The sequence below is a fragment of the Spermophilus citellus genome, assembly GCF_964194105.1.
Source record: "Spermophilus citellus genome assembly, chromosome: 4".
NCBI classification, from domain to species: Eukaryota; Metazoa; Chordata; class Mammalia; order Rodentia; family Sciuridae; genus Spermophilus; species Spermophilus citellus.
This window is the reverse complement of record NC_138185.1, coordinates 100,372,535-100,396,219: the sequence shown is the minus strand read 5'-3', so window position 1 is coordinate 100,396,219 and position 23,685 is coordinate 100,372,535. Positions and strand designations below refer to the sequence as shown.

The window sequence follows — 23,685 nt, the reverse complement described above, 5'->3', positions numbered from 1 at the left end:
CTAATTCATCAATTTGATTCATAGTATATGGAGTAATAATTTTATTGGGAGAAATTCCAAATACTCCCTTTGCTGTTTTTATTCCTTTGAGTATTAATTGTCCTACAGCCTCAGGATACCTAGTAAGAATAGTGTTAGGAGAATAAGATAAATGTATCCATAATAATGGACCTTCTTGCCAAAATACTCCTGTAGGAATATTTTTTGTTGGTAGTACAATAAATAATAAAGGCAAACTTATATCAATTCTATCCAAATGCATATTTTCCATATATGTCTCAATGATTTTTAATGCCTTTCTTGCTTCAGGCGTTAACATTCGGGGTGAATTTGGATCTGATGGACCTTTTAAGATATCAAATAAAGGTCCCAATTCTCCTGTTGGAATACCTAGATAAGGCCTTATCCAATTTATGTCTCCTAATAACTTTTGAAAGTCATTAAGTGATTTGAGTTGATCTACTCGTATTTGAATTTTTGGTGGACGGACCATGGTTGAGGATAATAGAACTCCTAAATAATTAATTGGAAAATTTAATTGTACTTTATCTATTGCTATCTCTAGATTATAATTTTTCAATAAATTTATAAGTGTGGCATAACATTCTAGCAATGTGTTTTTATCTTTGTGTGCTAATAATACATCATCCATATAGTGAAATATTTGTAGTTCAGGATTTTGATTTCTAAGTGGCTGGATTACTTTGTTAACATAAATTTGACACATAGTTGGGCTGTTAGCCATCCCTTGAGGGAGTACTTTCCATTCATATCTCTGATCAGGACCTTCATGATTTAGTGCAGGGATAGTAAATGCAAAACGTGGACTATCCTCAGGATGAATTGGAATTGAAAAAAAACAATCTTTAATATCTATAACTAAAACATACCAAGTTTTTGGCAAAGCAGACAATTGAGGAATCCCCGACTGAGCAGGTCCCATAATGACCATTTCATTATTAATGGCTCTTAGGTCTTGCAATAATCTCCATTTACCAGATTTCTTTTTGATGACAAAAATGGGAGTATTATGGGGAGATACAGAAGGTTGTATATGTCCTTCTGCTAATTGTTGTTTGACCAGATCATGGGCTGCTTGTATCTTTTCTTTAGTCAAGGGCCACTGAGGAACCCATACTGGTCTTTCTGATTTCCATGTAATTTTTATTGTCTCAGTGGCCCTTTGTGAAAATCCAACCCATGTCTGTCTGTTCCTTGATCAATTTGTATTGGTGCTGCTATACCTTGTTCTTGTTTTTCTAATCTTTTTCCTTTCCTAAAACCTTGTCTAGCCATAATAGTGGGTGCATTTTGATTGATGTTATTTGTTAATGTCAAACCTAATTGATCTAAGACATCTCGTCCCCATAAATTTATGGGAAGATGATCCAATACATATGGCTATATAGTTCCTTCACATCCTTCAGGATCCTTCCAATCTAATACCATTGCGCTTCTATCAGGATTAGTCGCCACTCCTAGGCCTCGAAGCGTTTGAGTGGCTTGTTGTAATGGCCAATGTTTTGGCCATTCTTGACGAGAGATGATGCTAAGGTCTGCACCTGTATCCAGTAGCCCATTAAATTCATGTCCTTGAATATTTAGTTTTAGCATGGGGCGAGAATCTAAATTTAAAGAAAGCATAGCCCAATCTACACCTGTGGAGCCTAATCCCTTGGAACCTCTTTCTACAGCATGACTGGAAAATTTATCATGTAGGCTTGGTATTATTAGTAACTGTGCTATTCTATCTCCTGGTGAAATTACTGATATACCCTTTGGAGAACTGGCTATAATTTTTATTTCACCTTCATAATCGGGATCAATTACCCCAGGACTTATCAAAAGTCCTTTTAGAGTAGAAGAGCTGCGTCCCAATAATAAGCCTACTGTTCCTTTGGGAAGAGGTCCTTTTACCCCTGTTGGAATGATTTGAACTCCCATCTCTGGAGTTAGTACTGATCTGGCGGAGGCGCAGATGTCCAACCCTGCGCTCCCTCTGGTTTGTCTGATGAGGGATCTGATGGACAATGTGTCCTGGTCACTACCCTGATGGGGTTGCTGGGTTCCTCCAGTGCTCCGTATATTTGTGGTTTGGGGCCCCGGAGCATTGGGGCCCCCTGTCCATTTTTTGGCAACGGAGCCCGATGCCTTTGTCCACGATATTGTGGATAAACACCTTGTCCTTGTTCGTTTTTTAATGGAGTACCCTCTATGGTGGTTTGAGAATGGTATTCATTAGCCCAATGTAATGGAGTACCCTCTATGGTGGTTTGAGAACGGCATTCATTAGCCCAATGTCTCCCTCTACGGCATCGTGGGCAAATACCCGGTATTCTACTCCTTTGATACCTAGTTTTGTTAAACCCTCCTCCTATGGGGCAATTCCTTTTAAAATGTCCTGTTTGTTGACAATTGTAACATGTTCTTGGCCTGGTATATAAAGCCTGTTTTACTGCAGCTGCCACAATTTGCCCTTGTTCATTAATGTCTCTGGCATCTAAAGCCTGTTTTACTGCAGCTGCCATGACTTGCTCTTGTTCATTAATGTCTCTACATAATTTAATATATGTGTTTAAATCTTCCTGTTTCCATGGTCTAATGATATCTCTGCACCAACGATTCACTTGGTCATAAGCCAGTTGTTTTATTAATGGCATTGCTTGTTCTGTATTCCCAAAAATTCTGGTAGCTGTTTGAATAAGCCTATCTACAAATTCAGCGTAAGGTTCATTAGCTCCTTGTATTATCTTAGATAATTGACCTTGTAAACCTCCATGTCCTTGTAAAGTCTTCCATGCCTTAACTGCATCTACAGCAATTTGTGAGTATACACCAGGATCATATGCAATTTGTTGCTGCGGATCCTCATAAGGTCCCTTTCCTAACAACATATCTAGATTTCTCTGAAAATAACCAGCTGCTGCATTTCGCCTAGCTGTCTCCTTGCAAAATTCCTCATTGGCAACCTTCCATAACAGGTATTGTCCTCCATTTAGCACAGCTTTACAAATATTAGCCCAATCTGCTGGCGTCATGTTTAAGTTGGTAATGGATTCGACCAAGCTTACAGTGAAGGGTGCTTGAGGACCATAGGTTGTTACAGCCTCTTTTAGCTCCTTCACTGTTTTGAAATTTAAACCCTGGTAAATTCGCTGCCCTCCTACCTCAAATACAGGGCATACTTGAGATCCTGTCTCAGGATCCCAACTATCAACTGCGGGGGTTGGGAGTCTCCTAGCATATGGAGGTGGTGCTGTTGATTGGACACTTATGCCCTCTGGTGATAGAATGCTGTTAGTAGCAGTCTCCTTTAGAGGTGGTGCTGATGGTTGGACACTTACACTCTCTGATAGAAAGGTGTTATTAGCAGTCTCCTGTTGTAACTTTTCCCCTGATGGCTTTTTCTGCTCTAAACTTCCTTCCTCTGTCTCACTAGCTCGAAAGACCTTCTCTTTTACTTGAATCTTTTCCTCTTTCTGACTAACTTGAGAGACCTTCTCTTTTACTTGAATCAATATGTCTTCTCCTTCCTCTACCTTTGTCTGAATTGAAGGCTTTGGACTAAGCAAATCAGATACCAACGCCCACAATGTCAATGTGCCAACTGGCAGAGTCCCTGGGTTGTTCTTTTCTATTCTTTTTAAATCTTCACCATGATGGTTCCATTGTGATATATCTAACAACTCCTCCTTAAAAAGCCATGGGCTACATTTTTGTATTGTATCAATGTATGCCCTGACTGTTCTTGATTTTACTGAGATGCCTCCTTCCTCTAACAATTTACTTAACAGTCTTTTGGTTTGTTTTTTACTAATTTCTGATCCCGTATTTCTACTATAATACAACCCAACAAGATGATGCCAAACAAAACCGAGACAGAATGCAATAAAAATGGAACCACACAAAATCATTATATCAGCCTTTCTATCTTCCTGACATGTGCATCCGTCCTTTCTCCCTATCTGTTCCTCAGACGCAAATAGTTTTTCCTCAGATGTGAGCGGTTTTTCTTCTGTCTCACTCATCTCCAGGGACAGGCAACTTAAAACAAAAATGAAGCAAAACAAAAGAGGAATCTTAGAATGGCTACCCATCCTCTCGCCCTGCCCTCAGGGGCGAGCAGTTTACTTACCCTCAGTCGCTCCCCGTGCGAGCCACCAAATGCCGCCGTCTGGCTGGGCACAATTCAGGAGCCACTTGTCAAAAGAAACTAACTTTATTTTTAGAACTAAAAACACCAAACAAAACCGCTCCTCAGGAAAAACCCCTCAGAGCCCAACTGCCACCACCGGCTTCCACAAGCCTCTCACCCCCACACAAACCTCACCACCTCCCACAATCCTCCTGCTCTTGAGGCCGATTGGCTGGGTTGCGTGGGTGGAGCCAAAGAAGTCCCCCAATGAGCAGCTCCGTGGAGGAGCCAATCAGCTAGATGTTGCTGGGGCCGCTGTGAGCCAATCATCAGCTGGCAGTCTGAAGGGCAGGGAAACAGCCCAATGAACATCACCGCAGAGGAGCCAATCAGCTAGATGTTGCTGGGGCTGCTGTGAGCCAATCATCAGCTGGCAGCTGGTTGCTGGCAGCTGGAAGTTTGCTGGGGCCCCTTTGGCTGTGGCTCTCAACAAGGTGTCATTTTGCATCTTAGTCAAAAATCAGTTGTCCATTTATATGGTTAAGTTTATTTCTTCAGGTATTTTTCTAGATATCAACAGACTGATTCTAAAATTCACTTGGCAATGCAAAGGACCTACAGTAGTTAATAAAACTCTGAAAAACAGGAACATCTCTACATGATTTCAAAATTTCCTACTAAGATACAGTAGTCAAGATGATGTGGTATCAGCATAAAGACTGATTAATGGAACAGATTATAGAGAAAAAGAGCAAACTCATTTATATATAGACAGCAATAAAAAGGAATGAACTATTGGCACACACTACAACATAGGTGAATCTTAAAATAATTGTGCTGAGTTTTAGGAACCATACTGTGAATGCTATTGTGTGAGTCCATTTATATAGAATTCTAGAAAATGGTAAGTAGGCATAGTGAGAAAGTAAATTGATGGTTTTGAGGATAGAAGGATAGGGACAAAAGGGAGCAAATATTTTTATGTATATATTTTTTGGTACCAGGGATTGAAGCCAGGGGCACTTAACCACTGAGCCACATTCCCAGCCCTTTTTATTTTTATTTTTTTTAATTTTGAGACAGGGTCTTGATAAATTGCTGAGGCTGGCTTTGAACTTGTGATCCTCCTACTTCAGCCTCCCAAGCTGCTGGGATTACAGGCATGTGCCACCACACCCAGCTAATTGTATACTTTAAATACATGCCAGTTATTTTAAGTTTATTTACCTCAGTTTTTACCAAAAAGTCTCAATAAGTCTTCCCTGATACATAAGGAAGAATCCAAGATTGATTATATAAGGGGAGAGGGCAGGGCAACAGAGACTGTCAGGGAGGGGAGAAGTTTTGTATGGAGTGTGAGTGGGGCAGTGACCCCAAATGGAGCTGGCAGACTCTCCTGGGCACACTGCATCACATGCACAGTCATGGGCTTAGAAACAGCCACGACAGCTGGTGAGGCCCAGACAGAGACTGTGGAGCCAACTAGAACAGTGTGATGTTCCCGTGAGGCAGGAGTTTGAATTTAATGTGGTCAGTGAAGGTGATGCTGGACAGTTTGGAATAGAAAAGTGACATAATGAGCCCTCAAAAATTTTCTTCGGGTTTTTATTTTTTTTTTTTGTCTACTTTGCCTGTGAAGCTGTAAAAATGAAAATTCAAATATTCAGGATTGGCAAATGCCCTAAGGGGAGAAGAAGTAATTTTTGGAAACACCTCCATTTCTGGATTAGTGTTTGCCCTTGGTTTTGGCTTGGTAATTCTTTACTGTCTGGTCAGCTCTTTGACACTTTCTAGAAGACATTTTAAAAGTTGTGTTTTGGGGGGCATTGGAAAAAATGGAGGAACTGTGATTAGGCAAAGTGGGGGTTCATGGGGGCAGGAAAGATGGTGGAATGAGATGGACATCATTACCCAGATACACATATGGCTGCACATAGGGTGCGAAGCTACTTCGTATACAACCAGAGAAATGAAAAGTCATGCTCAATTGTGTACAATGAATCAAAATGCATTCTGCTGTCATATATATCTAATCAGAATAAATAAATAAATTTTTAAAAAGTTGTGTTTTAGTTATTTTAATGAAGACTTTAAGTTTAGTAATCTAACATGACTTTACCTGAAAATGACATTGTTTTATTTACTCTTATTATTATTAATTTTACTATATGTGGCAGGTGTAACTAATGTCCACTAATAGCCAGGGCTCTTCTCCTTCTAGAAACAGAGCTTCCCATTGACCTTGTGCTCAAGCAGGACCATGAAATTAATTGAAGACAAGGGGCTGTGAGTGGAAGGGGATCTCTTTAGAGCTGAAGGATTTAATTGCTGGTATGAGACCCTTTCACACTGTCTTCCTGATGGAATTACTCAAGAATGTAAGAATGTGGTGATATATCATCCAGGGTCCCTGGGTGATCATCTAGAAGAGACTGACGCTGCCCTTCAACCTATGAAAGCCATAGGAGATGGTCAAGAAATGAACTTTTTTTTTTTGGTTGAATCATGAGATTTTGGGGTCAACTTCTATTGAAGCCTATCTGTCCTTCCTGACCAATATACAGACCACATGGAGTTTCTTTTCATTTCTCTCTCCTTCCTTTCCCTCCCACCCTCCTTCTTTATTTCTTTCTGCCTCCTTTGAGTTTTCTTCCACTTAATTGGAAAAGTGCAAGCTCTCTGCTTGACATGAAGTATTAATGATTGTAACAGGAAAATCTTTGGATATCAACTCATTCATTCCCAACCTCAGTTTTCATTTTTGAGTTTTAGCCACTGACTCCCTTAGAGGAACAGAATGTCAAAAAATCAGTGCTACAAACCCAGCTTTCAAATTCTATTCTATTCTGCCATGTTGGAGTTAAGAGAATATATTAGATGGTTTTTCAAGGCCCGGTTTTTTCATCTAGTGTATATACATGGATTTTTCACAGGGACTTGTGAAACATTATCAGCTAGTTAAGTACAGGTTTTTTTCTACCACTGAGGACACATTTGTCAAGACAGTGCCTTCAGCTGAATACTGAGCTGATCTTGTTGGTTGTGTAGGGAGAAGAAAAACCTGCTTTGAGAGGTGAACTACATCGACGAACCAGTACCGAAGACCCACCCATATTTCCTGGAACCTTCAAGAATGCTGTCATGTGAGCAGAGAATAACCCAATGGGAACATTAACATCCACAGGGCACAAAGTGGGTCCAGGCAAATTGTGAGAGTCCAGGATTCTTTGATGCTTTGCGGCACCATTGACACCATGTATTAAGTTGTTGACTGCTTCACTAATGCTTAATCTTTTAACTCCTTTACATGTGCCATGGACTTTTTTTTTCCTTATTCAGACATGTATTACTAACAGGAAAAGTTTGAGGAAAGCTATTTCAAAGGATCCCTGACCCTCTGCTTCCATAACACAGATAGCTAGTTTATTGACTAGCTTGTGTCCCTGATTATTGGGGCATAATCATAAAACAGCTTATTTTACCCTAAGCATAGTTTTCAGAGATACTCTGTGGAATCCCCCTTGCCCATCTCTTCATGGCAGTGGGGCAAATCACGAAGCAGACCAGAAACCCAGAAACCTATTTCTTGTGAGGACTAAGTTACTGTGTCTTGCAAAAATTAAGTTTGGCCACAGACTTGATGATGGTCATTCTGCTTTGTTGTAAAACCTCTGACTAATCTAAAAAATGGGACAAAAAGCATTTTCTGTGAACTCAAGGAAAAAAAAATACTTTTTGTAGATTCCTACAAAAATGTAAACCTCCAATTGCGCTCCCCGCGCAGCGCACCCCTGTCTAAAGTTGCAAGAATTTCTAGACTCAAGGTCACAAAGAGTTTTAGGCGATAGCCCCTCTGGACCCTGCAGTCAATAAACCTGTTTTCTGAAAACTCCTCAGGTGTCCAGCCTCTGATGTCCTACATTAATCCCATAGCTTTGTAGCTACTTTTGGGTAATGAAAAAAAAAATCTCGGTCAAGTTCCATTTCAGTTTAAAAATCTCATACTCCATCAAATCAATGGGAAAGATCAGAGATAGGCTCAGAGAAAGGGCAGAATTAAGAAAGGTAAGTAACCAGGTTCACAACCCGAATCATGCCATGGGAACCATCTGCTTAGGATGCAGGACCGCACTTCTGCTTCTGGGCACAGACTCTCACTTCTAGAGGACTCTGGTGCTCCCATTGTCATTGGTCACCTCTGACTTTCTTCTGTCTTTAGATACCCTCTCAAGATTCAGATGCAACTAGCTGGCAGAACCTGGGGAGCATGCCCACAGACTTGGGGTCAGGGAACAGAGGGAGAGAAATAATCTGCCCGTTTTTGATTCTGTGATGAAAGGCAGGCTGGTCTCCCCAATAGGAAGGATGTTAAATGGCTTGACATCCACAAAAGCAGTTATTCTGGGAAAGACTTAAGTCTCAGGAGGACAGGATTTGCAACTTCCCTGGTTGGATTGTTCAGGGAAAGGCTGCTGTTGGTTATATATAGTTCCATGGCAACATTAACTGGTTTGCAAACTTGTTATTTGCTTTATTCAGTCCACACCCAGTGACTACATTGATTTATTTCCTTGTCATCAATTTCATGTATGAGACATGAATAAATATTGATTTTGCTTCAAAACTCTGGTAACATGAATGTGTTACTGTCTAGTGGGGCTGGGGTCGTTGTCTTCGTTCAGCAATGATTTGAAGAAGAGGACATAGAGGTAACATGTAAGCAGCAGATTTATTGCAAAAGTGATAGAGATAGACTTCTCTGGAGATAAGGGGCCCCAGAGCTGGGAATCTGGTGGGGGAATTTTGGTGTGTTCTTTTTATGGTCTCTGGAATTTTCTCCTTTCCTTATCTTTTCCCCTGTCCATGCTCTCCTCACAGTTATTGATTGGGGCCCCCTCTGTCCATGCATCTGTTTAAGTTTTTCTACTCAGGAACACTGTCTGATTGGGTCCCTGGTTTGTGTCCAGAAGTACTTTCGTCAAGCAGGAAGTTGACCTCATTAGAAGATCCTCTCCATGCTCCTTTGTTCTGGGCCTGCCCCAAACTCCTCATTAGCCATCTTGCCCTGGCTGCCTAAGCCCTTCTACATCTCCCTCAGAGAGTGCTCCTGTTGAATGGACAATGATCATACTCATACTACCCATGGCATCATAACACACATTCATTTTTTAAACTTTTTAAAATAGTGAGGTAAATTACACACAGAGAGAAGTCATAGAACATAAATGTGCAGTTCAACAATAACAATGAAAAATTCTAATGTGAATACTCAGTCACCCTGGGGTGCCCCCTTCTAAATCTCTACTCCTCCCTCGACTTAGAGATAGCACTACTGTGACATTTATATTTCTCATTATTATCCTTTTATTTTTTATCTTGCCTTATCTTTCTGCCTAGAATTTCTGGAACAGTTTTGAATAGTGATTGTGATGACAGGCATTTATGTCTTACTCCCAGTATCAAAGGCAAAAATTTTAATATTTATCCTCCATCATGAAGTTTGCTCCAAGTTTTTGATAGACATTTTATTATCCTTGGTTTGCTAAGAGTTTTCTTTTTTTTAATCATGGATGGATGTTGAATTTTGTCACATGCTTTTTCTGAAGCTTTCAAGATATTTATTTTAATTTATTTCTTAAAAGGCCTTCACAGAAGTCATCTCTGGACTAATGTTGGATGGGTAACATTTTTGTTTTTTCTTCTAGTTTTCCTACTTTTAGTATCATTCATCATATATCACAGAATATGAAGTTTGGGAGGAAACTTAGAGGTGATCCACCATTATACTCTATCACGAATCTCTATAGTGTCTTCAGTGGCTGTATATCTTAATATTTGCGGGGATAGAAAATTTACTGTCTGTGTCCATTGTCTTCTTAGAAAGCTCTAATCCCAGAACTGAGATGTTCATCAGTGTCTTATTCATGTTTAGGGCCAAGTTTTGCCATATGGGATATGTAGAACTCTGAGGCATACAGAGGGGCAATGTGTTTGGTGGGGAGCATTTTGCCTTCAGAATCAGGCAGATCTGGATTCAATTCCTGGCTTAGACATAGACAAGCTGAATGAGTTTCGGTTGGTACTGTGGCAGATGCCTGTCTTCCAGAGGTAGTCTGTTTCTCCACTTCCTTGAATCTGGGCCAGACCTGGGACTTGTTAGAATAGAATGTGGAGAAAGTGATGCTGGAAAAGTTCTAAAACTTAGGTCTTAGGGGCCCTTGCTGGCTTTGCCTGGGTCCTCTTGGGATGCTTCCTTGAACCCATCTTGTATGGAAGTAATCTAGCCTATTACAGGTGGGCGGATGCTTAAAGGAGAAAGGAGGAGTCCCAGCCAAAGGCCTGTGTTTGCTGCCAGACATGCCAGTGGGGCCATCTTGGAGTTCCCAGTCCATATGACCTCCTACCTGAATGCAGCTGCATTATTAAACCCAGGAAAAAACACCTGAAGCTGAGGAACTGCCCAGCTAATCCACACAATCATGAGAAAGTATAAATCATCGTTTGTTTAAGCCACTGAAGCACAGCAAAAACTAACAGAGACAGATATGTTATTTAATTAAACCTCTGAGCTTCTGTTTCTGCCTTGTTAAATGGAAAAAAAACCTTTTTTTTTTTGGCATGGCTGCTAGTAAGGATTAATTAATATAAAGTCTGTGAACTGTATAAGTAGGTGGCACTGTGATGGGTACATTGTTAGTGCCAAAAAAATGGTAGCTGTTAGGATTGCAGTTATGTAAATCTTTTAAAGCAAATGCTCTCTCATCATTAGTTTTACTTTTCCAGGTTAAATCCTTTACCTTTGACTTCACCTCTTTTGAGAAGCCTTCCTGACAAATTTATTATATTGGTCTCCTTCCAATTGTCTTCCTATCATTAGTTACCTTTATTTTGTTAATGACTCTCCTGAAATAGTATAATAGATGTCATCTGATCACTGCCTGCTAAGGTGGGTCAGTTACCTTCAGTAATAATACCTTCTACACAATGGGTGCCAAAGCAATGCTGCTCTTTTATTCACCCAGCCCAAGCCAGGGTTCCTTTTTTTAGTTCAGGCATTCCCCTTGTCTTGCATTCAGCTTGCTGCTGATTATAACTCTTCTTGATTTTAGTTGAGCAGCTGTGAAGTCAGGTTGCCCTTTTTTGAACTTAAGCAACTGTTTTCTTGGAAATCAAACGAAGGACTTAATGTTTAATCTGGACGAATTTCTTTTTGTTAGTCTTAGCCTAGCACTCCAGCTGGCCAAAGAAATCATGATCTTATATCTGTTATTTTTCTCCTCCTCTTGATATATCTAGATTGGGTGATTATTATTTTTATGTTTTCTATAAGGTACGAAAATATAATGTTAAATATGACAGAGGCAGGGAAGGAACTCCAAGGCACACCAATGAACACCTCTTCCAAGTCTAGGATACAACAGGTACATACTATTATTAATCATAGCATGTGCGAATGCTTCTTCACAGCCTACAGATTGCTCTTTTGTACACTAGATCTTTTAACCCAGGCTCAAATGTACCCAGTGGCAGTGCATTTCAGTTTTATCCATGTGGAGGTATACATGAGCAATACTTTGCTGAAATCAAGACACACATCAAATATTGTTCTCTTGAAAAAAATTCCTTAGTGAGCAGCAATATCACCATGTGTCATTTCTCCTTGATTTATGGGATTACAGTGAATATAAAACCAGATAGAACCCTATAATTATAATTACATAAAAATTCTTAGATCAGTGGTCACGGATGACAATAAATCACTCTATTTCTTTCAGGGCTTTTGAAAATTCAAAGGCCTGGAGTTAGGGGGCAGTTTTGCCCGAAAAGAATTTTTAATCAGTCCGAATAGCCAAAACATATCTGAAATCGCTGAGGCTTTACTTGAATTTTCTTGAGACCATTTGAACGTGAGCAAATGTTTTCTCCCGAGAAGGTGTAACGATGGGTTTTTACTTACTTTCCCGCCCTCGCCCCCTCGGACACTTTATCACCTAGGAAAATGGATGGGAATGAAGAAAAGAGTGTTAGACGGGTTAGAAGCGGTCTCTTATCCTCCTTCATCTACTCCTCCTCCTAACCACTGTGTGTATGTTACTTCTGGGCAACCCGTTTCTAGACAGAAAGACTGATTTCTGGAGAAAAGCGGGAGACAAGTGATAGTCAAAAGCAGAGTCCTACGGAGTCAAAGCCCACGGATTCCGTGCTGTGGTGGCAGCAGCAGAGCGTGGGCCGCTTGCCCCCCAGGAGGGTGATCTGCCTTGCAGAAGAACATAGGGAGAGGAACCTGCTGGGGAGTGGCGTCCGCCTCCCCTGGGCTGTGACACAGGTTCGGGGCATGAGGGAAGTGCGACTTGCGCCCTTACGAGGGAGGGACCGGAGCGAGGGCTAGAGATGCTCCCTTTCCCGTCTACTCAGCGCGCACGCGCAGCGGGAGGAAAGGGCCCAGCCCATCCCGAACGCGGCTGCGCACTGGGTTGCCCGGTTCCCCTGGTCGCTTGCCCTCCCGGAAGCGCTGCGAGTTACTGGTGCCACGTCTATCCTAGCACGTCCTCCCGGGTCCTCGCAGCGGCAGCACCGGAGCAGCGGCCCTGCGGACAGGACCCACAGCATCATGGGCCGCGCGGCCCTGCGCTCCGCCTTGCTGCTGCTGTTGCTCCTGCTCCGGGCTGAGCGGCTGCGGGGCTCCGAACTCACCTTCGAGCTCCCGGACAACGCCAAGCAGTGCTTCCACGAGGAGGTGGAGCAGGGCGTAAAGTTTTCCCTGGATTACCAGGTGAGGCCGGCTCCCGGCAGCACGCCCTGCTCCCTCCAGCTTCCATGTATCAAATGGGCACTGTCGCGCCCTGACTAGAGTGACCGGAATTAGCCAAAGAAGCTGTAGCGGGTGGGAATCACTCGGCACCAGTTGACTTCCTCGTGAATAGGAAGGTTTGGATCAGTCAGAGCCCACCCTAGACCAACTGGGCTGGCATGGAGAGGTCCAGATGCGGGTCCTGCTTCTGTAGGGTTGGCAAACGGCTTTCTCAGGCTCTTTCTACTCTAATGAACGCCAGTACTAATCACCTGGCCAGTCTGCCCCAGGTTACTTTGGACCGCCTGGTCCCTGCAGATACGAGAAATGGCAGGGAGAGGAAGTGGGTTCATAGTTGTGTCAGTCCAACGTTTAAAGTTGGGGTCAGAGTAAGCGTTGCACAAGTGAGAAGGAGGGCTTTGGAAAGGTCTCAGCGTGGGCTTTGAGCCATGGCAGTGTTCACCAGGATAGCCGTGTAGCTGTACAATTTGGCTCATACCATATGGCTCAGAAAAGCCAGCTCCTGCCCTCCTGTCTCTATTAAGAGATCTTGTGGTTCATAGGTGCTGGGATCAACTTGAGTGAGGGTCTGCCTCCAAGGTTTAGTGAGCAGATAGATCTATGGTTGCAGGGATGAGGGGCCACATGCCAGAAGTGAGGTGGCACAGGCAGCAGGAATGGGGCAAACTATTGACTGGCCCTTCTGTAGTTAGAAGCACTGAGTGTGGGACAGTTTATATGTGATAGATTTGTCCGTTTTCATATCTATGTGGACAATATCAAATTGTGTATGTCTATCCTAACAAAGCACAGTACCAAGACAGCATAAAAGATAATTGTGTGATTGGAGGGGACTGAGAAGTCATCTGGTCTCTGCCAGGGCAGGAATCCCCTATTAAGGAGTGTCTGGTTTGGGTTTAAACACCCAGCAATAGGATGCTCACTGCTTTACACAAACAAGCTGAACAGCTGCAGTAGCTTTTATCTGGACAAAGAAACATGTTAAGTTTGGAAGCAGATGGAGGCTGTGACCAACCATGGTCACAACCATCAATTACCTGTGTGATTTTGTCCGTTGGTGGATCTTACTTTTCTTGTGTGTAAAAGGAAAGGTGTCTTCCTCCTCCAGCACTCAGATTCTATGAATGCTTTAGTCATTATTTGTTTTCTCCTTGCACTTCAACAGTGATAACATTATTAAAAGTTAGTGGATCCATTCAGCAAGCCAAGAATGGCACATGCTTGGTATGAGTGTGTGTGTGTGTGTGTGTGTGTGTGTGTGTGTGGTGTGTGTGTGTGTGTTTCTGTGTCTTCCTGGAAGAGCAAAGCAGTGCAATACATACAGCATCTGTTCTTGCCCCAGGATGGCTCAAAGACATCATCACCTTCAGTGGGCCAATATGCAATCTGAGGGTTGTCCTGCAATGGGCTTCTTGGGGCATGGGCTGTATGTCAGATATTGTGCTAATCACTATATGTACATGCACAACACATACCCATACATATAATACATATATACACAAATGTACATATATACATATGTATGTATATATAATAATAATAATAATAATAATAATAATAATTATTATTATTATTATTATTATTTGCAGTTCTGGAGATGGAACCCAGGGCCTTGTACATGCTAGGCATGTGCTCTACCACTGAGCTACCCCTGCAATGCTGAGCACTTTAGATGTGCTACCTCATGGTATCTTTACCATGATCTTATGAGGTTGGCACTACTATTATCTCTCTTTTACAGATGAAGACATGTCCTTAAATAGTAACTTGCCCAGGTTCAAACAGTTAATGAGTGGCAGTGATCTAAAGAAGTCACTTTCTCCATCTTGGGATTGAACAGATAAACAGTGGCATCCAGTTGCCTTGAGACAATTTCTTGGGCATCCTTTCCTTCATCTTCCTCCTGATTTCTGAAAGCTGAAAGCCTTATCAGCCCCAAGCTATGAAGAGCAGTTATCCAGGGGTGTATTCATTTGTGCTGCAGAATAGTGCAGTGCTTAAGTATTTGGGAGATGGTGGCAACAACTATCAGGTCAAATTCCAGGTCTACCTCATTTTTCTGTGTCACCTTAGGCCATTTATTTAACCTGGGACCTTCAGTTTCTTTTGCAAAATGGGGAAAACTAGGCCTGTACTACAGAGCACAAGCTTTGGAGTTAGGCAGACCTGGATATCGGCCCTGGCACGTTCAAGCAGAGTAACCATGACCAATTGACTTAACCTCTCTCAGTTTCAGCAAAATGGGAAGTGCCATATCACTTGCCTCAGAGGTTGTGATGATTAAATGACAGAAGTGTTGGTAGAGTCTGGTCACTCTGTGGTCAGCATTTGGTAAGTGTTGGCTGCCCCCCTGGTAACGGCAGACTTTTTGTGGTTGTTAGGTCATCACTGGAGGCCACTACGACGTTGACTGCTATGTGGAGGACCCCGTGGGGAACATCATCTACAAGGAAACCAAGAAGCAATATGACAGCTTCACGTACCAGGCCGAGGTCAAAGGCGTTTATCAGTTTTGCTTCAGTAATGAGTTTTCTACCTTCTCTCACAAGACTGTCTACTTTGACTTCCAAGTGGGTGATGAACCCCCCATTCTCCCAGACATGGGGAACAAAGTCACAGCTCTCACCCAGGTGAGTGACATCAACAGTGACAGATCCAGGGTTAGTATGTTCCTCCTCTTCTGTCATTATCTTGGCTAATGGGCAGAGTCACCATCTAGCACTAAAAGATCCTGTGTTCTCCATCTGATCTTCCTTTCTGTTCTTTAACCAGATCCCTATAGTATCTGACATTCCTGCCTCTACCTCATTCCCACTCAGACTTTTTTTCGTGCAATGCCCTTTTGAAGTACCTGTGTTATGTGCCTCTGCTTATATGATGGGCCTGTATCATAAAGAACAAAGTCCTACTTTTTTAGTGTATTCCTGAGGGCCAGGACTCTGAGCAGGTATACTTCAAATGTCAATGCCTTAACACAATAGAAGTTCATTCTCACTCATGATAATCTAGAGAAGGCTAATGGGAGTTCTCCTCCTCGATGTGAGTTAGGAATCCAGGTTCTTTCTTTTTCCTCATCTTTCTGGCTTGCCTGGGGCTTTGGGGCCCTCTGCTTCTAGCCACCAAAATCAGAAAAGATCCACTTCTGCTTGTCCCATTGGTGAACACTGGTCATGGGGCAAATCTGTATGAAAGAAGGGCTGGCAAGTTCAGTCCTGGGAGGGCAGTCACCTCTTAGTAACAACTCCACACTGTGGAAGAGAGATAATGACATTTTTGGAGGATAGTCACCTCTGTCCCCCATGGCTCTCAGGTGTAATTATTATCTGACCCCCACCCTCCTCCATCAAGTTTTCCTTCCTGCTATTTAAGCACCTCTTTGACTGTTGTATGCAGGCTGGGGACTTCCTGAGGGCCAGGACTCTGGTATTTACCTTTGTATCCTCAGTTCAAGAGGCATGGCACCAAAAAAATACTCACCAAATATTTGTCAAATGACTGAATGTCAAGGCCAGGGAAACCTGTAAGACAGGAATAACCACCTGTAGTTGCACTTATTCAAGAACCAAAGCCAGGGTGTATTGAATCTTCAAGGAGGCATGTAACCTTCTGGGTTGCCCTTCAGGGTGGCCATGTGCTATGTGGCTTTGGTCATACTCATCAAATCCTATAGGCTGCACATCCTTAAACAATATAGTAACCACTGTCTACATTTGGCTATTTAAGTTAATTGAAATTGAATGAAAAATTCACATTCTCATTTGTACTTTAACAACATGTAATAATAAGTAGTCACAAGTGGCTGGTGGCCACACATAGAAAGTTCCACAGGACAGCACTGGCTTTGACTAGACCACATGAATGCCTTTAGAAGATGTAGCTGAGAGTGTGTATGTGTGTAAGATATTTTGCAGTTGCTGATCTTGAGAGTTCTGTTGGTCACTGATGAAACAGCCTTCTTTTGGAAGATTTTGTAAGTCTGAGGTGAAAGACTTTTGAGCCAGTGGAAAAAAAAATTGGTAGAGAAAAGTCTTTTTTTTTTTTTTTGAGAGAGAGAGAGAGAGAGAGAGAATTTTAATATTTATTTTTTAGTTTTTGGCAGACACAACATCTTTGTTGGTATGTGGTGCTGAGGATCGAACCTGGGCCACACGCATGCCAGGCGAGCGCACTACCGCTTAAGCCACATCCCCAGCCAGAGAAAAGTCTTAATAGGTTAGATCAGTAGAGAAGTTCTTTCTGGAGCCTGAGAATTACAGTCCGATTCTGTTGCATCGAATAGACTTGGACTTCTCCTACCTCTGAGAACATCCTCTTTGCTCTTACCCAGCCTCAAAAGGAGGCATTTCCTTCCTTCTCTGTAGCTTGATCCCTCTGCCTTGAAGGGGATGTGTGTTCAGGGAGAGGGCTCTTACAGTGGTGGACATGCTAGAATAGATAGATGATGCTGTCCCTGTCCCTGTGTTGGGAGGCCTGCGGGGAATGCGGTCCTTTTTTACCAGTTAGCCATGAAGCTCTAGAGCTCTGTGGTCTGAGCTGTGATTGAAGGGTCTCAGGGAAGGCACCCATTAATTCTTCCAAGAGAGTGAGGAGGGCCTCTCAAAAGACCTGTAGATCAAAGGTGAAAATATGGAACCTGCCTAGGAATGTGTCTGCCACAGGAGAAGGAAGGGGCTCCCACATGGAGGGTAGAATAAGTGGAATTCCCACAATGTGAATTTTACTCTTCTTACCAGGCTGTTTTTATTTTGATTGTCACGGATCCCCTTTAGCCAGCATCTGCTATCTCGCATTCCCCCAGAAGCAGGCTGGAGGAATTGCCTCACTGGAATTTTTGAATGAGCTAAAGAGATGTCTCTTAGACTAGCACTAATGGAAAATCCCAGCAGATGGGGAGGTGGCATGTTTGTGCTTCCCAGTATCTGTGATTCTTGATGATGTACTTGAGGTCTTTTGGGGTGCTTATGCCAGGTCCTAAAGATGTGATATGGTTTGGATATGGTTTGCATCCATAGGTTCATCTGTTGGAGATTAGGTACTCAGTGTAATAGTATTGAGAGGTAGTGGACCAGTATGCTGAATTCCCAGTCAGGACCCTGGTCCAAAGAACTCCCAGTCAAGAGGGTCCAATATATACAGTGAGTTTCTGAGTGAATTTATGATAGAAACAAACTTGGAGGATGGATTTCTACCCTGGAGAACCAAATAATCCTTTCTTAGTCTTTAAAAGCAAAAACTGTGGATTTCTATAAATAAGACATGAGTCTTTGTATGTGTGTATGCATGTATATGTTATATGTCCATGAATAGACACGTTCAAGCTATGACCATGTGTGTCTGTCTATCCCTCCTACAAGTTTCAAGAATGATCTCCTTTATTACTAAGTCCTCTCATATCAGGACCTTAAATTTCCCCTCTTACCCAATGTAGTGACCTTAATGAGGCCTTCATCTTCTCTTACCAGCAGGATTGTAGCCACCTGAGTGTTTTCCAGACTGGTTCCCATACATATATTTCTACATCATGACTACCAGAGGTAGATCTTCTGAATGTGGGATTCTCATCCTGCCATTCTTCTGCCCATAGAGCTACAGATAAAGTCTTGACCTTTGAAGCCCTTTGTTGTGAGCTTCTACTTGCCACAACTTCTTTCCCATATGTCCTCACCACTATATCAGACCCTGATTCCAGGCCAGTTCCTGAACATACTGGGCCTGTTCCTTGAGCTGGCGCCCAGTCTACCTCTGCCCAGTTCCTTCTGATGCATAGGGACCATATCACCTTTCTGTCCACATGACATTTCTCCACTTCTTATCCATGGATCAGGATGAGTACATGCAAAAGAAACCCTGAGCTTTGGGAGGTGGACCAGATACCACTTGGATAGAAGGTGCTGCCCTGTAGATGCAAGGGCTAAAGGGGAGCTTTTGTTCTAACATTTGTGTTCTAGTTTAGCTTCTAGAATGGCCCATAGTAAAGAATACCCAATGAAGCAAGAAAAGGGTAACACCATTTTTTTTTGGCCATAGTTTCCCATTTGCCTCTTGGAAATGTTTGGTATGATAGAGAAACAAGGGTTCTTAGAGAGGTTACATGGTGACTCAGTGTCCTCTAGCTTCTTATGTTCTATTTCAGAAATAGTTTGCTTTTGGAGTTTAGGAGCTAAAACAAGTATCTTGTGGATGCTTAATGAATAGAACTCACTATTGGGATAGAAAATTCTAGATTTTGTATTTGCTGGTGTTTTCGAGGTCGCCTCTGAGTAAGAAGTCATGTTCTTCTGCAAGCATAACCTATTGGTTGTCTGCTACTGAATAACTAATTAACATAGAGTGACTGAAAACCCTACCCATTTATTACCTGTTAGCTTTGGATGCTGGAAATCTGGGCAAGCTCAGCTGGTTCTCTGCTCAAGGTCTGTAAAATGAAAGTGGAGGCGTTGGTCAGGTTAGGCTCTTATTCTGGGGAAGTGTCTGCTTTCACACTCATTCAGGTTGTGGGCAGGATTCAGTTCTGAGCAGATCCCTGATTTGTTGCCAACTATTGTGCTCTTAGCCATTTGAGTCTGTCTTCTGGTCCTTTTGGTGATTGCCACTTTCTGCAACCAGCTGGAGAAAGCCTTTACTTTAAGGGCTGTGTGAGTAGATCAGGCCACTGGATAATCTCCCATCTTAAGGACAACTGTGCCATATAACAGCATAGTTACAGGAGTGATACCTCATCCACCTGCAGTTTCCTGGGAACAGAACTAGGAATATCGGGAGTACTAGGTGGGGACATTTTCAGAGTTCTGCCTACCACACAGAATATTTTAGCAGGGAAATTGTGAAGTAGTGTAGGAACGTATGTGTATATATGTGCATGTTTATATTTTTGCATGTTTTCATGACAATTATTTCTCCTTGTGTGTTTTGTGTTTATAATAAAACTGTAGGCGTCAATTGCATACTAAAATGAGTGGTAGAGTTAGAGACCAACATGGTTGTTCTAGTTCACACTGCTGTTTATTAGCTGGGTGACCTTGGAGACAATTCATGTAGCCTCTTTGAGCTTCGATTTCCTCATCAGTACATTGGGTGAGCAGGCAATCAGCCCTCCCTAACATTGGGGGTGATCATCATGTCTTTCAAGGCACTGGGAGATTCAATAAAAGAACAGAGGGTAATGCTTGCAGGCATAGCCCCAGGAGTCAGTGGAGTGAGGTCAGGTCTCTGCCAGTACCAACAGTGTGACTGGTTACCCTCTCTGAGCCTCAGGCTTATTCCTAGGAGTAAGTGAAACCATGTAAAACCCTTAGCACAGACACCTAGTTAGCATTCAGTGGATATTGACGGCCTTGGCTGTTTGTTGGATTCCACTCAGCCCATCTCAGGGTTATCAATGTGACAGTTTTTGTCTTCCTTCCCAGATGGAGTCTGCCTGTGTGACCATTCATGAGGCTCTGAAGACAGTGATCGACTCACAGACGCATTACCGGCTCCGAGAGGCCCAGGACCGAGCCCGTGCAGAGGACCTGAATAGCCGAGTTTCTTACTGGTCTGTTGGGGAGACTATCGCCCTGTTTGTGGTCAGCTTCAGTCAGGTGCTGCTGCTGAAAAGCTTCTTCACAGAAAAACGACCTGTCAACAGGGCAGTCCGCTCATAGCGGAGGCATCCTGCCCCAGGGACTCTCACCTTCCAGGATGGAGCAGCTCTGTGGGTCATGGGCTCCTGCTGGGCGGGTTGAGGCGAAACTGCAGGGAGAGCACAGGTGGCTTGCTGGCATGGCAGCACCTGGCTTCCATGTTCTCGCCTGAACATTGCACCCCAGCAGCCAAAGCTCACAGCCCAGGAATCTGAAGGCATCCTGTTTCATTATATGTGTAACTTTGACCAAAACTAGTGTTTACAATCAGGCTAGGGGTTGGCCACTGTGGGAGGGCAGGCAGGCAGCAATGCAGCTGCCTGGCCAGGGGAGGAACCCCAAGTGCCTGGGCCTCCAGGGTAGCTTAGGGCTCTGCCTCTTCTCCATGATGTGTGGGCCATTTGGCTTTTGTGGCCTCTTCTGTGTGGGAAGAAAGGGGCTCTCAGTTCTTTCTAGCCTTTCCTCCGTGGATCTCTCTGTACTTGAGGAAACCAGGCCTACCCCGAGGTAAACAAGAGTCAGCCATGCAGGAAGGACCCAGATGATGACTGGGTGCTCTCTGTTAGCTGTGTATCTCTTAGGAGGCAAAACTGTGGCTAATAAAAACTAGGTGAACACCATGGAGAAGTATGCTTTATTTCTTTGCCATAAAGGAGCTCACAGCTTTATGGGGAGCAGGGGTGTGTTATGAACAGTGTGGTAGAGCAGATGGTGGCCTATAGCTGTGTATAGGTTGCTGTGTACACAGGGTGTAGAAAGGTCAGGATATCACTCCTCCCAGGTGAAAGGATACAGGGAATAGGAATTCTTGCTGTTCATGTCACTCACCAGGCTCTGCAAAGGGTCTTTGCAAATGCTGTTTCCTCTGTGAATCCCCCAGCCCTGATATCTGCATGATTGGCTCTGTAATTTCCTGCTAATAAGACATCAACTTATCAGTGGAGTTTCCCCTGACCTCAGTATTCAGGACAGCACCATCTTGCCTTCTCCTGCCCTCCTTCCCATTAGGAAGAAGTTAATGCACACTGACCAGACACCTACATAGGAGGTCTGGAGGGAAGATTCAGTGTCATTCTAAAGGAAACCTACCAAGGAATCTGAAACCCTGGGCTGCCTGGCAGGTGTTAATAATACCTTGTGGGAAAGGAAGTTAAGTAAACAGTCCTTTTAAATAAAAGATGAGCCCTGAAAGTTCTATGACTTAGCTTGATTGGAAGATAAATACTGTTGTGTTTCTCTCATGTGTTTGATGGCATTTCTTTGCTGTTTCCTATTTTTATACTGAGTGCTGGATGTGTAAGTGTTATTTATGAATTTAGGGCAGAATGAAAGACACTACAGCAAGTACCTGTGATTCTTACAGGTTCCCTGGCCACCTGCCCTTCAAAAGCAGCTTTTCCTTCCTAACCTGAGGGAATCACCAATCTGAATGTAGCGTTTCTTAGTCACAGAGGAGCTCAAAGAAGTGAGGGGCATCATTCTAATAAAACTCCTTGTCTCTCTTTTATAAGAACAATATTCTCCCTCCCCGAAAAAGTATAGGACCGTGTTGGTGACCGTGTTTTACTTGTATAACCTTATAATAATTCATCCAGAAAAATACAGATTAGGAGGTAGAAGCCCTGTCCTATTCTTTGAGTTAGGAGATAATTTTTTGTAATAAAATTTACTTTTAATATTTACTATTTACATATTTTTGATCAACTATAACAATGAAAATAGTCAGAAGTATTTTTAACACTTAGAGATTTACATTGCAGCACGTGAAGCAAACCTTAAATATTTTAAGTAGAGAAATTTGATAGGGTACTAAGCAGGAATTTCAAATGTAAAAGGATACAGCTCTGTAGGAGAGGTGAAATGGAAGTATGAGTTTAAGAAGAAAAAGGAAAGATGGAAATTTCTGGCATGTATTTATAGATGATGATGGGTATCAAATAATTTTGATCTTTAGAGTCAATCAAAATTATAACTTTTAAAACTTTTTTATACACTTATTTATTTATTTTTATGTGGTGCTAAGGATCCAACCCAGGGCCGCGGAGCCACAACCCCAGCCCAGAAATTGTGATATGACTTTTTAAAAAGTGCTTAGAATGTGTCAGAAAATATCCCTTAGTTCTTTAAATTCATGGTGAATATACTGGATTGGGTCTGATCCTTTTGAATTTGAACCTACCATGTACTAGTTTGAGTATGCCTGGGCAACGTACTGAGCTCTGTCACAAGGAGTATTGCCACTGGCAGGGTTTCTACATCATTGGTGAGCAGAATTAGGATTTCCCCTGCTCCCAATAAAATCCATTTGAATTTGAGGCCTGGGTGCTTCTGACAGTTTGGAGGCATATCTATTAGCTTGTCTTCCCTGGGAAGAGGGAGGATTTCCAAATCCAGAGGTTCAGCATTAAAGAAAAGGGAGAGGATTAAAAAAATCAAAGTCTGATGGAATGCTGTTGCTATATACCATAGATGTTAAGAAGGTAAAATGTACGTAAAGAAATTCCCTCAAAGTAATTATGAATCTAGATGGCAGACTGGGCCTGGCTCCAAAGACCAAGTTAGTATGTGATGCTGACTCCAGACACCAAAAACAGCTGATTCTGACTGCCTTGTGATGAGCTATCTGGCAGCCAAATGACTGTGTATGACAAGAAAGAGCTTTAATTCTTAAGCCCAGGCGACTCTGTTGTCAGACACCCTCCACAGGATAACCCTGAGAGGGGAGGATTGTAATGCATTCCACTGTCATGTATTTAAAAAATAAAATCAATTAAATATTTTTTAAAAGACAATTTTCCAAAAAAGGGTGAAATCATAAGCCACAGGTATCAGATGAATACATGCTAAAGATTTTATTTTATCCATCAATCATTGAGGGAACCAGATGTCATAATGGTTCAAAAGAGAATTCAGGGAACAGACACTTTTATATACTTTTAAAGTTGTCAAATAGCTCAAAGACATTGGACCAGGCTAGAATCAGTAACCCAGAAGGATGTGCTATGTGCAGAAAGCACACAGTTGCAAAAATAGCTCAAAGACAAAGCTTAGCATCAGATGGCCTGGAGGGGTGTCCAGAAGTACAGAGGCTTTTTTATTAAAACATTTTTTTCCCT

The 23,685-nt window shown here is 42.6% G+C and overlaps 1 protein-coding gene across 5 annotated transcripts in view; it reads left to right on the top strand.

Moving 5' to 3' along the window:
* The first annotated feature begins 12,598 nt into the window (after nt 1-12,598).
* The window catches only part of TMED3 (transmembrane p24 trafficking protein 3), a 125,979-nt gene continuing 114,892 nt past the window's right edge, over nt 12,599-23,685 (top strand). For 3 of the 5 annotated variants that reach the window (XM_081288722.1, XM_081288719.1, XM_081288721.1), the window contains exons 1-3: nt 12,599-12,908; nt 15,329-15,577; nt 20,354-20,481. In XM_081288722.1, the coding sequence (XP_081144848.1) occupies nt 12,747-12,908; nt 15,329-15,577; nt 20,354-20,481 (539 nt within the window). In that variant the 5' untranslated portion in view covers nt 12,599-12,746. Of the gene's footprint in view, nt 12,909-15,328; nt 15,578-20,353; nt 21,190-21,577; nt 21,776-23,685 lie in introns of those variants that run through there. The other 2 variants (XM_081288720.1, XM_081288718.1) reach the window with 2 other exon arrangements.